Source organism: Alternaria alternata (assembly GCF_001642055.1).
Source record: "Alternaria alternata strain SRC1lrK2f unplaced genomic scaffold CC77scaffold_20, whole genome shotgun sequence".
NCBI classification, from domain to species: Eukaryota; Fungi; Ascomycota; class Dothideomycetes; order Pleosporales; family Pleosporaceae; genus Alternaria; species Alternaria alternata.
In genome coordinates, this window is record NW_017306209.1 from 476,243 (window position 1) to 490,695 (window position 14,453).

Consider the following 14,453-nt stretch of genomic DNA (forward strand, 5'->3'; position numbering starts at 1 on the left):
AAGAGACTTACAAAGACGAATAATATTGTGGATTCATAGGTCGTCTATTTAGATATTTCTTACTCACGGATTTTGTGGGAACTACTGTGATTACTGCCATGCACGTGCGCAGGAGTCCATCAAAGGACTTCATCCGTTTTAAAACGAATCTGTAGAGGGCTCTGTGCCGAGGGGAGTGAACACCTGCCTTGAAGACCAATATCCTAGGTTTAAATGATTCTGTCTTGGGAGAAGGGTATAAAAAATTCTACTGAAAGTCCATCTATCTCACAGCTTCGGCTTGGAGACTACACCCAAGGGTACATCATCTTTGCTTCTCTCCTTGAGTACTCGTCTCAAAATCTTCCCACTCGCACTCTTCGGTATCTCTTGGATAAACACAATACCACCTCTTAGTCGCTTGTGGTTCGCTACCTTCTTGTCCATCCAGTCCACTATAGCCCTAGCTTCGGCCTCTCCAGCACCAGCGTGGCTAGCCTGCGAGGCCACGATATACGCCCTGGGAACTTCTGTATGCTGTTGCTCGTCGTTGACCCCAATAACCGCTGCGTCATCTACAAGTTCGCTCTCCATAAGCTTTCCTTCGAGTTCAGCGGGTGGCACTTGGAAGCCCTTGTATTTGATCAACTCTTTGACTCGATCAGTGATGTAGAAATTATGCTGTTCGTCCTGAAAGCCGATGTCACCCGTTTTGAAGAATCCATCAGATGTGATAGCCTCTTTGGTCGCCGACTCGTTCTTCCAATATCCTTTGAAGATGTTGGGGCCGCTGAGCCAGAGTTCGCCTGCTTCGCCGGGACCGAGTTCTTTGCCGTCGGCTGAAATATACTTTGCTTGCATGTTTGGGAACATCTTTCCTACGCTTCCCACAGAACTGTACCACTCATCCCATGGCTTTGGCTGGGTATTAGCGGTTTACCCTTCTCCGATACAAAGACAAACGTACCTGGGTATGTGTCATTGGACTTGTTTCACTCAGACCATAAGCTTGGTTGATCTTAAGCTTCAGCCTTTTGTGCACAGCGTCGACCAGCTCTTTGGTCAGTGGAGCCGCGCCGCTCGTTATCATCTTGACTGACGAGAGGTCGTACTTGTCTACCATCTTATCTCTAGATAAACGCACGATGACTGGGGGTGCAACGTAAATAAACGTGATTTTGTGCTCTTGTATCGTTCGCAGAAAGATTTCCATGTCAAAAGCAGGCATTACTACAAGCTCGATACCGCGATGTAATGTTTGGTGCACCAAGCCGGTAAGACCTATCTTTGTTAGATTCTACTTCGGAAAGCACTTGCAACATACCGTATATGTGGAAGAACGGGAGTACTCCGAGAAACTTGTCGTTTGCTGACGAATACCAGTTTCCGACTGCTCCCTGTGCCAGGAGTAGATCTGCGACGATATTTCGATGGCTAAGCATAACACCCTTTGGTAGTCCCGTGGTTCCAGAACTGTAAGCAAGGAATGCCAAATCTTCAGGGTCTGCCCTCCTCCTGCGATAGCGCAGTGCACCTGATGTTTTTCGGATGCTAGTCCAATGCTTGCATCGATGTGTCTCATCCTTCTCGGTACCCAATAAGATTACTCTGTCACTTGGAATTCCAACCTTCTCTGCGGCCTTCAACGCGGTATCCAAGAAGGCCTTGGTTGTGACAAGTGCCTTAGCTCCAGAGTTCTCCAATTGGTAAGCCAGCTCATCTTTGGAGTACCCTGGGTTGGCAGGCGTGACGATGCCACCGGCAAAGAACGTTCCATAGATGACGGACGGTATATCGACATCGTTGGGTGCATATAATGCGAGGACGTCGTTTTTCTGCCAGTCCCAGAGATTCCTCAGGCCTTCACCAAACAATGTCGCATGGCTCTTTACATCAGCAAACGTGTATCGTCGGTCAGAGTTGATGGCGCGATATATGACTTTGTCGTCGGAGAAGTCGCGGTCTTTGCGATCGAACATCAGACCCCAGAGGTCGACACTCGGGATCTTTACATCCGGAAAAGGCGACTTGGTAGGCATCTTGGACTCGACAGCAGAAAGGAGTAACAGGCACACGGTTGCGTCTGGAAGATAGTTTTCAGACAGCTATAGGATTTCGCATATAGCGATGTAGAGTAAACATGCATATTAGTCTATCGGCGAACTAGAGATGCATGGAGACGTTTGGTTGTGGGGAACCTCGGCTTTGAGCCTCATGACGTCGTCTACCCTTTGGCCCTATTGCCGAATCGCATTGCAACATCTATACTGCCTCTGGCGATATTCAACTCCCTTAACGAAAACTGGAGCGGTTCGAGGCAACAACATTTTTACAGCGCCATTGTGTAGTTGTAGCACTTGGAAGCCATGGAGCTGTGATTTCTTAACTTATTGACCTTGCAGTCCGTTACAAGAGTGAGCAACTCACATCTTACGTTCCAGCCACGCATTCGGCTCTGGGCTTCTCAAGATACGTGGATTGTAGATTGAAGCCTCTGGAACATTTGTCGGGACTATCAGGCAAACTCTTTGAGTCAGTGTATGCAAAATATCAGATAGTCAAAGGACGCGACCATCTTCATCGGTGCTAAAAAGTAGAAGGCAAAAGTTTGCTGCACCTATCTACGAGCAGCAACCAGCTCGTTCTAAAGCAATCGGTTGCTTCAGTTGACCTTTGGTCTAAGAACGTCATGGGAACGGTTTTGCGATGACAAACGCACTGCTGTCTCCGGAAGCAAGCAAGCGCCTGATAGCACAAAGTGCACCGAACGGCTTACATGTTTAGTTCGGTACATCTAGAGCATGCGAGCAACCGAGAAGCAATATATCCGTTAAGATTCAGGTCTAGACCATAGTTGCGCGGCTAGGCCTGGAGGGACAGACTGGGTGAACTGGTGATACAAGTACGGGTGTGTGTTGGTGTTACGACTTTAGCTAAATCGACGATGAGATCTGACGATGTAACAGTGCACATGGATAAGGGTCCAGACTATGGCAGCTTGACAGTGTTTGCTAGGATCCCACACACGCAGCGACTCAAGACCGGCCCTGTATTTGAATTGACGACTGTGATGCCGAGTTCTTGAGTGTTTGAATAAAGAAGCCATGCGGAGTAAATAGTGGACAGACAGAAGCCGCGGCTAAGGAACCCGTTCCCGCAGAAGGCGCACGGCCTCCAGAATGGTGGGGGAAGGCACAACGACCGAACGACTCCACAGACCCACACGCAGCCCTCCATCACAGTCCGACCAACCATCAGGGTGTTTGCCTGGAAGCTGGCCGTCCGCACGACTCTCGGAAAAAGGAAGAGAAAATACTCAACTACGGAAATAATCATCGTGTAGACGCCAACCGTGAGTTCACGACAGGTTCAGCTACATCCAAGGCTTACCGACACGCTCCCGATCGGTCTTGCAACCTCAACCTCCGTCAACCAACCCAGACTGCTGGGACGTCCCTCAGGCTCGCGGTGGGTGCTTCTGGATTGCGATTGGCTGGCTGGGTGCCGTGCCGTGGGGAGACTTGTACCGTCGAGGACCCATACAGCGTCATCGTTGAGGCGTGGACGGAAGAAGGGCAATTTCTCTGCAGCGTGATATCTGCACCACTTGGCCGTTCAGCTGGCAGGGAAGCCGGCCTTAAGCAAGTGTCACCGGTAGCTACTTCTCATACACAGGATGGGTAAGTGGGCCCCTCTTATATACGCATCCGTAACTTCCCCTCCCTGGCGGCCTTTCAACGCTTTTGCCATCTCCCGCGCCATCACGGTTCTGCTTCCTCTTACAACTTGACACTTTGCCTGCTGACTTCTGCCTACCAGACTCTGCAGGAGACAACTATCGTCCAAGCGACCGAGTAAGTACCCAAGTCCCTTTATCTCCGTTTCCTGCCTCCAGGCACAGGTCAGGTGGATAGCAAGGCTGCCGCATTGCGCGGCGTAGTAGGCGGGAGCGACGATCACGACATTGATGATGCCTACCTCTGAGCCTTTCCGAGGCAGTCGTCACCTTTCAATCCATCGCCCATCGCTGTCACGTGACCGTCACGTGATTGACGCTTTTGGCAACTGCCGCCGGGCGGCCTGTCGTTGACCAAGCTCCGAGCTGCCAGCCCTCACCTGCTCGCGCAACCTCTCCTCAACCCCATCAACCACGCGAGCCCGCAACTGCTCGCCATCGCCTAACCTTTAACAACCTCGCTCCCACCTCGACACATTGCGTCAATTTTGCAATCATGTCGTACGAAACTGACAACTATGAGCAGCGCGACCGCTCACCTCGTCGACGATCTCGCTCACCGCGACGCTCCAGACGCTCCTACTCCCCCCGTAGCCGCTCGCGCAGCCGAGAGGACTATCGTCGCACTGAACGCCGCTCGCGGTCCCCCAACAGTGGTGCGCAAGGTGCTGGAGGTTATCAATCTTACGGTGCTGGTCGAGGAGCTTCATCGCGACCCGTCGAAAACAAGGAAATGATGCAGAGTATTAGGGATTCTTCGCAACAAGACCGCCGTGTCTACGTCGGCAACCTGTCCTACGATGTCAAGTGGCACCACCTGAAGGACTTCATGCGCCAAGGTACGGGATGTGTTGCGCCGCGTCAAGAGCTGGACTAATGCGGAAATAGCTGGAGAGGTACTCTTTGCAGACGTGTTGCTGCTGCCGAACGGAATGTCAAAGGTAATGGATGATGGCTTGTCTTGATCGTGAGAAGGATGGAGGTTGACTGGCTTTTGCTTGGGTGTAGGGCTGTGGCATCGTGGAATATGCCACCCGGGAGCAGGCGCAGAACGCTGTTGCATCGCTCAGCAACCAAAACCTTATGGGCCGACTCGTATACGTTCGCGAAGACCGAGAGGCCGAGCCTCGATTCAGCGCCCCCGGCGGCGGCGGACGCGGAGACTTTGGCGGCGGAATGGGCGGACGCGGCGGCTATGGAGGTGGCTTCGGCGGCCCAGCTGCTGGAGGCGGTGCCGGACGACAGGTCTACGTCGCCAATGTTTGTACCCCTTTTATACTCCCAATGCTTACGTCGACAGCCTGTACTGACCCTACCATCTAGCTTCCCTATAACGTAGGATGGCAGGACCTCAAGGACCTCTTCCGCCAGGCCGCTAACAACGGTCAAGTGCTTCGTGCTGACGTCCATATTGCACCTGATGGCCGCCCCAAGGGTTCCGGTATTGTCGCTTTTGAGACACCTGAGGATGCCCGTAACGCCATTACTCAGTTCAATGGCTACGATTGGCAGGGCCGAAACCTAGAGGTTCGTGAGGATCGCTTTGCTGGCGCTCCTGGTGGCTTTGGTGGTCGTGGCGGATTCGGCGCCCGTGGTGGATTTGGTGGTGGCTTCGGTGGCCGTGGAGGATTTGGCGGCCGTGGCGGTTTTGGCGGTGGCTTCGGAGGTCGTGGAGGCTACGGCGGTGGCGGCTTTGGCGGCGGTGCTCCTGGTGGCCCTGCCTTCGACCCCAACGCTGCTCCCCCCGCGCCAAACCCATTCACAGACTACGCTACTGCAGGCGGAGAGCCCAGCAACACCATTTACGTCCGCAACCTACCCTGGTCAACCAGCAACGAGGACCTCGTCGAGCTCTTCACTACAATTGGCAAGGTCGAACGTGCTGAGATCCAGTACGAGCCCAATGGTCGCTCCCGGGGAACCGGTGTCGTCGAGTTTGCCCAAGCTGCAGATGCCGAGACCTCTATTGGTAAGCTCATTGACGCTCATTGCTTTTTACTCACTAACACATATGTAGCCAAATTCACTGGATACCAGTACGGTGGTAGGCCTCTTGGCTTGGCCTATGTCAAGTACACTAACGTGGGTAACGGCGATGCCATGGAGGGTACCGAGCATACTGGTGGATTGACCCAGGATCAGATTATGTAATGGGATCAGTCTTGTACGGTATTTCTTCAAAGCGCAAGCATCAGAGGTTCGATGCACACGGATTCCTATCTGCTCTTGTTAGGAGCATCGTCATGTTAGGAACTACTTTTCTCTCAAGTCTCACATGTACACACATGACGGAGCTTTGAAGGGATTATGCTACCTGGTCTTGGTCATGGGCATGTTTTTGTAGCGGACCAAAATTTCCTTATTACTCAAAAAGGCTCGGTGTCGAAATGGAATAGTCACCTAATGGTTTCATAGCCCTGGCCTTCAGCAATCACAATTTGTCACTATGCACTCATTTTCTTGAATCTGGCAACAGTAGGCCAAGCTATTTGTTATTGCTGTAGCATCTTCATCATCCACTCGTAAACAGCCCACTGAACGGCATTAACCACGAACGCCCGTATACTACATATCCCAAGGCCGCGGAAGAAAACGCCTGCGCCTTCTGTCCGGTAGGCCTGCCTGGCAATCTCGACAGAGCTCAAACGCGTCCTAGGTGTTTCTGCTCCTAATAGCGAGCTCTGTTCACCGTGTTGTACGGGTGCATGTAGTACCTGCGTTTGTACCCTAGTCTTGATAACATCCAGCGGAAATATGGATGCCCATGTTATCACTCCAGCCAGACCTCCACACAGCAGCACTTTCATAGCCGTTTCCCTATCTGAATCGTCTGGTGAGCTCCAGGCTTGTTTCGAGAGTTCGTAAGACCAGAAACTAAGTAATTGGTCAGTCAATGTTCTTTGTCGTTGTTCGATCGCAATAACAGGTAAATACTGACTAGAAACCATATCCCACTGCATCTCTCACACTAGTAATTCCGCCCCCGTAGTACAAGCCCCTGATGCCTTCCGCCTTCCACACATCTCTCGCTACACTCCATGACGTCGTTGTCGCGCTCGTGGCAACTTGTGCACGGCACTTGACGAGTTCAGTGGGTGCGCTGACCACGAAGGATGCGAGGCCGCCTGTTGCACCTGCTAAAAAGACTTTGGAGAAGTTTTGAGGAGAGGCAGGAGAGTCGTTAAGGAGCGAGAGAGTGCGATTGTATGTCATGAATAAAAGGGCGTTGAGCGCGCCGTAAGTCAGAATGGGTGCTGTTGCGCCTATACTGGACAAGTCAAGTCAGCCTAGTGATCTTGGGGTTGTTTGCTTGATATATTCACTCACCTCTTACGAGAGTCCCGGCATTTTCAAATTGTCCCTTGTACCCCTGCGATGCTGTCACCGCACCTGTCGCCATTGTAGCTTCGACATTTTGCGCTGATTTACCAGCTTGCAGACGCGTCTTTATTAGGTCAAGAGGGTTGCCAATAATTATGCCTGCTGCGCCGGATACGTAGCCCGCCCAAAAATCCGCCGACATGGTTTTCTTCAAAGGGCTGTGAAGGAGACAGATTGGAGGGGTACTTGGGGAAGGGTTGCTGGAGAGATGCGGGTTGTGGGGCACGAGGTTTGGATGCCGAGGCATATCGTAAGAGAGATTGTCATAGTAAACAGATGCCTTGAAGATGCGCACATAGCGTATAATTGGCAATTGTTCTGATTGCTACTAACTTCGTAATTGACGTCTCGCATACGGCGGGTATCCAGGAACGCTCTTTACCTAGGCATCTCAATCCATTGTTATGCATGTTGATGGACAACGAACTACCTTGGATTAGAGGCTGATTTGGGTCCGGGTTCCATCGAGGGTACTTGTAGTGTAATTCTGGAAACATAAATCTGAGTACCCTGCATCGTAGATTGCATAGATCATGTTTACTTTCTTGGCGATCCATCCAGTTTCTCACGGGACGCTTGACGTCGTTCGTGCGCTCGACAGCACCAACGAATAAGCAACAAGTGAAGAACACCATGACATCCTGCTGTCTTTCCGATGATTAAACTCGATGTACAGGCTGGTTTGTGGCACGATCTAGATTGGCGTGCAAGAAGCCCAATAAGCTGCACTCGGTTTGTATGTGTCATTCGTGGTGGCGTTGGCATGTCGACCCGACCCGAATGATTCATGAGCACTGACCTTATGAGGCTGAGACACAAGTGACTACGTGCCGATCACCCTCACCCCGCCGCCACCCAGAGCTCACTTACTTACCTCTACCCTCGCGCCACTCTCATTGTTCAGTCACTACTTATTCCTTCCTCTTCACTCGTGTCTGGAGCCCTCGGTTCAGCCTGGCGACACTCCTGTCTTTAACCTGTCGCGATAGACCATGAGCGTGCGACTGAGGCCATTGTTTCGAGATCAGTTACACGGTATGTTTGGCATTTATTACGATACAGAAGGCGCGCCCGTACTTGGCTCGTCGAGGTTCTATCAGGCTGTACCATACGCTGGTGCGGGTGGTAGCCTTGAGCGCCCTAACCATGGTTCGTCGTCCACATAACTAATAATGGCCCAGTGTCATCTGCACAATAGCACCCAAGTCCGTACGACGAACACGCACGAAAGCTAAACCCCATTTCACTCGCCGAAAACGATCAAATGCCTTCACAACCGCCCGACTCCGGCTGGGACTTCAGCTCCGTTATCAACTTGATAGACTCGGGAGCCCAAGACGTTAGCAGCCCAACGCTTCGGCCTGCGGCGCCACCCAAAGCTTCTGGGCTGAAAGATGGAGGAATACGCCTAGGAAGCTTCTCCAAGCTATTCGAAAGCTTAGGCTTTGCCGATACCGACGCCGCGCCACTGCCGCCACTCGATCCTGAGTCCGAACTGAGCAACTCTGATGAGGCGTTACTACCATCCCCCACTTTAGAGTCCACCAAGACGCCTGCCAATCATATCGAGAGTCCAGACGAGGAGCCCATAGAGAATACGGGTTTGACCAAGACCCAACGGAAGAAGGCTCGCAGACGTGCCGAGAAGGAACTGGAAGAAGAGCGAAATCGTCAACAGGCTGTTCAAGACACCTTGGCTCAGCTTGCAGAGGAGCGCGAGCAAAGAAAGCAGCAAGCACAACAAGCGTTATTGCGGAAGCAATTGAACGATAATACCGACATTAATACCAAGGTCGTTGATGTGCCCGAAACGCCATCCAAGACCTCCCGAACACACTCGCGATCCAACGTGGGCGCTAAGATCAGGCCTGCGACTCCTACCCCGGTAGCAGCACAGGATACATCCGAAGCCCCTCAAACGCAACAAAAGCAGCCCAGGACCCCCAAGTCCCGCCCCAGCATACTCAAGCGGCCTTCTGTGGCCCAGCCAGCAACCCCTCGACCCCTTCAACAAGTGCCGGTCGTAGTTCCTTCCACTGCACCCGCACCCGCCCAGATCCAATACAAGCCATTTGGCACACCTGCACCAAGCCAGGACACTTTGGCCGAGGCTCAACAACTGCCCCGTGCCATCACACCAGTACATCATGGTCTTGTTCCCCGCACTGTTCGACCTGTCACTCTACCACGAACTTGCTCCCAACCTGCTGTTGCTCAACAGCCACCCACTACCCCAACGCCAAATGTTGCCTCACTCAGTGGACGGCGACCATCGCTCGCGATTAGATCGCAAGTAGAGCGTCATTACCATTTGTTTAACAAATTGTTGAACACCTTCCCCGAAGACCGAAAGTGGCTAGTATCGCCTATGCAACTTCTCAGTGAGCGAGAGTCGGCGCATGGATTGCATGTCTTTGTTGATGCCTCGAACATCATGATAGGGCTGAAGGACATGCTCCGAAACCACGGATTGCGACATGATGCGTACGACATGTCATTCGACAGTCTTGCGCTTCTGATGGAGCGTCGCCGGCCTGTCGCAAAGCGTTTCTTTGCTGGGTCGCACCGTGAAGCCAATCCTCTGCCACATGTGGCCAAGTTGGTTGAGACATCCAAGGCCGTCGGTTACGACAGCATCATGCAAGAGCAGGTACTCATTGTACGCGAAGACTCGGACAAGAAGAAATTCTTCAACGATGTCAAGAAGATGGGCTGGCACAAGGCTACTCAAATGCGTGCTGAGAGCGGCAGCGACTCTGAAACGGGTCCGCCGGCTCCCAAGACACCTTCAGCCCCGAAATGGGTTGAGCAGGGTGTCGACGAGATTCTTCACTTGAAGATGTGTCAGAGCATCATTGATACCGAAGTGCCGAGCACCATGGTTCTCGCGACTGGAGATGGGGCTGTTGCAGAGATGTCGGACGGCTTTCTTGCCCACGTTGAACGGGCCCTGAAGAGAGGCTGGAAGGTGGAGTTGATTAGCTGGGGACAGCAGATCAACAGTGGATACCGGAAGCGCCAGTTCAGGTCCAAGTGGGCGGAACAGTTCACGATTATCGAACTCGATGAGTTCTTGGAGGACCTTATCGACACACCCTAGGATAGTGATGGACATACGTGACTTGATGTTTTGATGGAGGATGCGTTTTGTGGATGTTAGCACGCGATACGATATACGAACGAGCATGGCGTTTGCATGTCGGCTTGACTGGGTTTTTTCTCAAACGGTCATGGACAGCTTCGGCTTGGTTTGTAGAGCGAGTTTTGTATTGCATCTTTCTGTGAAAGTATCGGCGTTTTCATTATGTAGCATTCTCAGCGCGTCTGATGGATGTAGAAGTTCAGATTTTCTTTAATTATATACGGAGTGGATTTTGTGACAGAGGGCACTTTCCGTTCATTGGACGACTACAGACAACTTCACGGCGCGTCCTGGCCAAAGGGTACAAAACGGTACAAACGGCATTGCTCCGTGCAATGCGGTACCTGAATATCATCCTTACATGGTTCTTTAATGGAGTCTCCTCCGTGCCTCCCTATTGACTCTTCCGAGACTTCCGAGATCAGCATTGCAGTGTTCATGGCGATCAGCGACAACCTAAGCTCGCGTGCCGAACGGCAGCGAGACGGCAAGAAAGCGATGTGCAAGGGGAAGGAAAATTACCCGACTCCCGCCTTTGCAGAGCGCGACAGTTTATGTGCGCTCGGGCCTTGACGGGGTCCGAGACCGCGTACGAGAGGTGAAGCGGGAAAAGAAGAAATCAAAAGACTGGATACGTTGAATACGAGCCTACTGGGTTCTGCGCGACATTTTCGCGCATGTTGTTCCTCGCGTGCAAGACCGTTCTTGGATTCTTTTTAGTGAAACACTCGTTGACGCCGTGTTTTGTTCTTCCGCATCAAACGGGCGGAGAGACTGCGGGCGGGTGGTTTGTTTCGCACATTGTCGTTGTTGGGGCAAACTGAGTCAATGCACGGGCATGGCATGTTATGGCATTGTCAGTGTAAAAGGGGATGATGTACATGGCATTGTTGGAGAAGGGACGTGGAGAGTCAGACAAAGGCAGGAGGGAAATTGCGATGGTCGCGATCTCGACTCTTCTTTTGTGACTTGGCCTTGAAATGGAACGTTTTCTGTTTAATCGAATTTTATTGGATTGAGTTTTCTTTGACTCGCTAAGAGGTTTTTTTCTTGACCGCTGACTAGCTTGGGGAAGGCGAATGTCGTGAAGGGTTGGCATGGAGGTTGTGTTCGTCCGAGCCTCCGCCCTGCTTAGGTCCGAGATGGCGAGATGCATCGGCGATTGGGCAGCGGGCGGATCGGACAGGAAAAAAGAAATTGCGCATGGCATGAGCAGAGGGCCGTTTAGAGGCGTGCGGGTGGAACCATGGCAATGGAAAAAAGGGCCCTAGGACTTTGCATGTGTGTGCAGCCAAGAGGGTGAAGGGTAGCACGGCTTGCGGATCTTACGAGATGCCGAGGGCGCCTATTCAGACGACGTCGCGAGGGTACGGCAGAGTACAGTCAGCGGTGGCTTTTTCGTGCAGGTCAAGGTGGAGGGGTGTGATTGGTAAGTAGCGTGCAAGAGGTGAGAAAGTTTAGCAATGCAGTGGAGCCCGGGGCGGACAGGTGGTGAAGGTGCAGCGCATGTTTCGTGTTCCTTTAAGGCTGGGGGTGGTGGCCTTGTGAGACGATGATGACTGCGACAGCGCAGCAAGGCTTACCAGCAGATGCCCGTATCTCGTAAACAAGACGACAGGGATGTACAGGTCGATGGTCGTCGATTGGGTCCAGTTCCTTCACGATGTGCTTGACGGCACGATGCCGTCACCTGTATGTTGATGTCATGACAGGCTCACCAAGCGTCTAACGCACCGCCGCATCGCTCTGGCGCCAGTCCAGCAGCAGTTTTGCAGAGACGGGCCCTGTAGGCGATGACAAAGCCATGCGTGACGGAAGACCGAGAAACGTGATAGCGATGAGTGCTGCAAGGGTCACATGCATGCAGATACAGCCCTGGAGTAGGCTGCCTGCCTGTCGCATGTCAGCAACCATGGTCGAGGTGAAGGGTCGTGTCTCCACGGCCACGATGCCATGTGTGTGTGTGTGCATCACAGAGTTCAACCACGGCTACGCAGACTGCTTGGCTCGGCCGTGACGGGCAGCGGGTCGAAACATTGATGCGAATCCTGGCGCAAAGACACAGCGTCGTCGCGTTGTAAACGAAATTGAGAGCACTTGGGCCCTAACCAGCTCCGTCGTAGCCGCTCACGTCGCGGACCTAATTTGACCCCCCGGCACTGTGCAAGCCTCAGCCATCCGGAGCTTCCACTAAGTTACGGCTGCCTTTCATAATCCTTAGTCCGCCCTCTTCCGCTTTCCTTTCCCTCTTGTTCGCCCGCCCACCGTCTTGCGCAGCTCCAAAAGACAAGACAAGACCCGACGACTCCCCCCGCCTTTGGTCGCCTGTCTGTTGTTGCCCTGTAACTGCGCCACAGACCATCACCCCCCGAGCGACCGAGTCCTTTGTCACCTCACCACCATTTCACCATGACCAACAAGAGCTACCTCGCATTCCTCGACAACAGCACCGCGTCCGACATGCTTTCGCGCACCTCGGTCCCCGGCCTGTCCGCCCTGCCCAGTCTTATCCCCCATCGCGTGCGTAGGAAGTGGAGGGCTACCAAGTCGCGCATACGCAGTCGCCAGGCCCCAACGTCATCCATCGCCGGCCTCGAGACGTCCTTCTCGCCCTCGGACACGCTGCGTTCGCTGCGCACCCACTCCTGGTCCATATACGATGCCCAGTACCTCTTCCTCGCCATCGTCGCCATCTTCTCCCTCTCCGTGAGCGAGGCGCCTGGGCCCTTTGCCAAAACATTCATAGCCACGCTGCTCATGACCGGCCTGTGTTTGCCCATTACACGACAATTTCTCCTCCCATTGCTCCCTACTCTTACCTGGCTGTTCCTCTTCTCGAGCTGCAAGTACGTATCATCTTTCTTATCCAACACGTAAACTCGCAGAACGAGCTAACCTCCGCCCCAGATACATCTCCGCCGACTACCGCCCTGCCATCTGGGTCCGCGTCCTCCCCGCTCTCGAGAATATCCTCTACGGCGCCAACCTGAGCAACATTCTGTCCGCACACAAGCACACAGTCCTTGACATCCTCGCCTGGTTGCCCTATGGAGTCGTACACTACGTATCGCCTGTTATTGTCAGTGGATGCATGTTCATTTGGGGCCCCCCTGGCACCCTACCCATCTGGGCGCGTGCTTTTGGCTACATGAACATCACAGCTGTTCTGATCCAGATCGTCTTCCCATGCTCGCCTCCTTGGTATGAGAACTCATATGGATTGGCCCCCGCCAACTACAGTATCCCTGGAGACGCCGCGGGACTCAAGGCAATCGACAAGCTGACTGGAATTGATATCTACACTTCCACCTTCCTCGCCTCACCCATGGTCTTTGGTGCTTTCCCCTCATTGCACTCCGGATGGGCTACCCTGGAGACGCTGTTTATGGGACATGTCTTCCCCAGGCTGTTCCCCGTATACGTTTTCTATACCATGTGGCTTTGGTGGTCAACTATGTACTTCTCTCACCACTACGCCGTTGACCTGGTAGCTGGCAGTCTGCGTAAGTTCCTGTTTTTACTCCCATCTCTACCATGGCTAATCTTTCCTAGTTGCTGGTGTCTGCTACTTCTTTGGTCGCGCCAAGTTCCTCCCTCGCCCGCAATCCGACAAGGAGTTCCGATGGGACTACGACTACGTCGAGATTGGCGACCCCAAGGACGGTGCTGGCTACAGCATGCTCGACATCTACGAGGAGTTCCAGCCTCACTCCGACTCTGACGACTGGGCCAGCGGCTCTTCCTCATCTTACTCTACTGGTGGCAGGAGCCCCATCGGCGCTCGATCCCCTACCGACGACTCTCAAAGCCTCTGGGAAGGCGACACAGTTGGATCCGATACCGAACACACCCTCCGCAAAGACTAAGACCACGACTATCTACATCTACATCTCTCGCCACAAACTTATACTCATCCCTACGTACGCACATCACCTCACGTCCTCAGGTGACGGCCTTTACGACCTATGCATTGGAGCGGAGTTTTATTGTTTGCGAAGCATTTCAGCGATCCATTCTATAATCATGGATTTGACGGCATAGAATCACTGGCGTCGGCAGAAGACGCTGCAGCATGCATCGGGGAACCACACCATTCTTCTCGTGGATATCCCCTTCTAGCGCCACAGTGCGCGGTTTATTGTACCCCCTTTTTGATACCCAAGTCGGTCGCTTACTTTGGCTTATTGGCACTGTAAAAAACTTTACAGTCATGTT

At 53.0% G+C, this 14,453-nt stretch overlaps 5 protein-coding genes across 5 annotated transcripts; 3 read left to right on the forward strand and 2 right to left on the reverse strand.

Moving 5' to 3' along the window:
- Positions 1–201: 201 nt before the first annotated feature.
- CC77DRAFT_363456 (acetyl-CoA synthetase-like protein) lies at positions 202–2,343 on the reverse strand. The gene is made up of 3 exons (XM_018531378.1): positions 1,304–2,343; positions 947–1,260; positions 202–894 (listed from the first exon to the last, which is right to left on the reverse strand). Exons 1-3 carry the CDS (start codon positions 2,016–2,018, stop codon positions 268–270), a joined length of 1,656 nt encoding a protein of 551 aa, XP_018382338.1. The 5' UTR covers positions 2,019–2,343; the 3' UTR covers positions 202–267.
- Positions 2,344–4,211: 1,868 nt separating this feature from the next.
- Positions 4,212–6,175, forward strand: CC77DRAFT_1077368 (RNA-binding domain-containing protein; the record flags this gene model as incomplete). Its single annotated transcript, XM_018529261.1, has 5 exons — positions 4,212–4,554; positions 4,604–4,656; positions 4,724–4,975; positions 5,039–5,684; positions 5,733–6,175. 5 exons carry the CDS (start codon positions 4,212–4,214, stop codon positions 5,864–5,866), a joined length of 1,428 nt encoding a protein of 475 aa, XP_018382339.1. The 3' UTR covers positions 5,867–6,175.
- Positions 6,176–6,207: 32 nt separating this feature from the next.
- On the reverse strand, positions 6,208–7,238 carry CC77DRAFT_1097953 (mitochondrial carrier; the record flags this gene model as incomplete). Its single annotated transcript, XM_018529919.1, has 3 exons — positions 6,208–6,589; positions 6,654–6,978; positions 7,043–7,238. 3 exons carry the CDS (start codon positions 7,236–7,238, stop codon positions 6,208–6,210), a joined length of 903 nt encoding a protein of 300 aa, XP_018382340.1.
- An 874-nt stretch (positions 7,239–8,112) lies between these two features.
- Positions 8,113–10,310, forward strand: CC77DRAFT_1023678 (hypothetical protein). The gene has a single exon (XM_018525712.1). It carries the CDS (start codon positions 8,361–8,363, stop codon positions 10,194–10,196), a length of 1,836 nt encoding a protein of 611 aa, XP_018382341.1. The 5' UTR covers positions 8,113–8,360; the 3' UTR covers positions 10,197–10,310.
- A 2,337-nt stretch (positions 10,311–12,647) lies between these two features.
- Positions 12,648–14,104, forward strand: CC77DRAFT_943703 (PAP2-domain-containing protein; the record flags this gene model as incomplete). The annotated part of the gene is made up of 3 exons (XM_018534925.1): positions 12,648–13,084; positions 13,146–13,741; positions 13,791–14,104. 3 exons carry the CDS (start codon positions 12,648–12,650, stop codon positions 14,102–14,104), a joined length of 1,347 nt encoding a protein of 448 aa, XP_018382342.1.
- Positions 14,105–14,453: the final 349 nt, after the last annotated feature.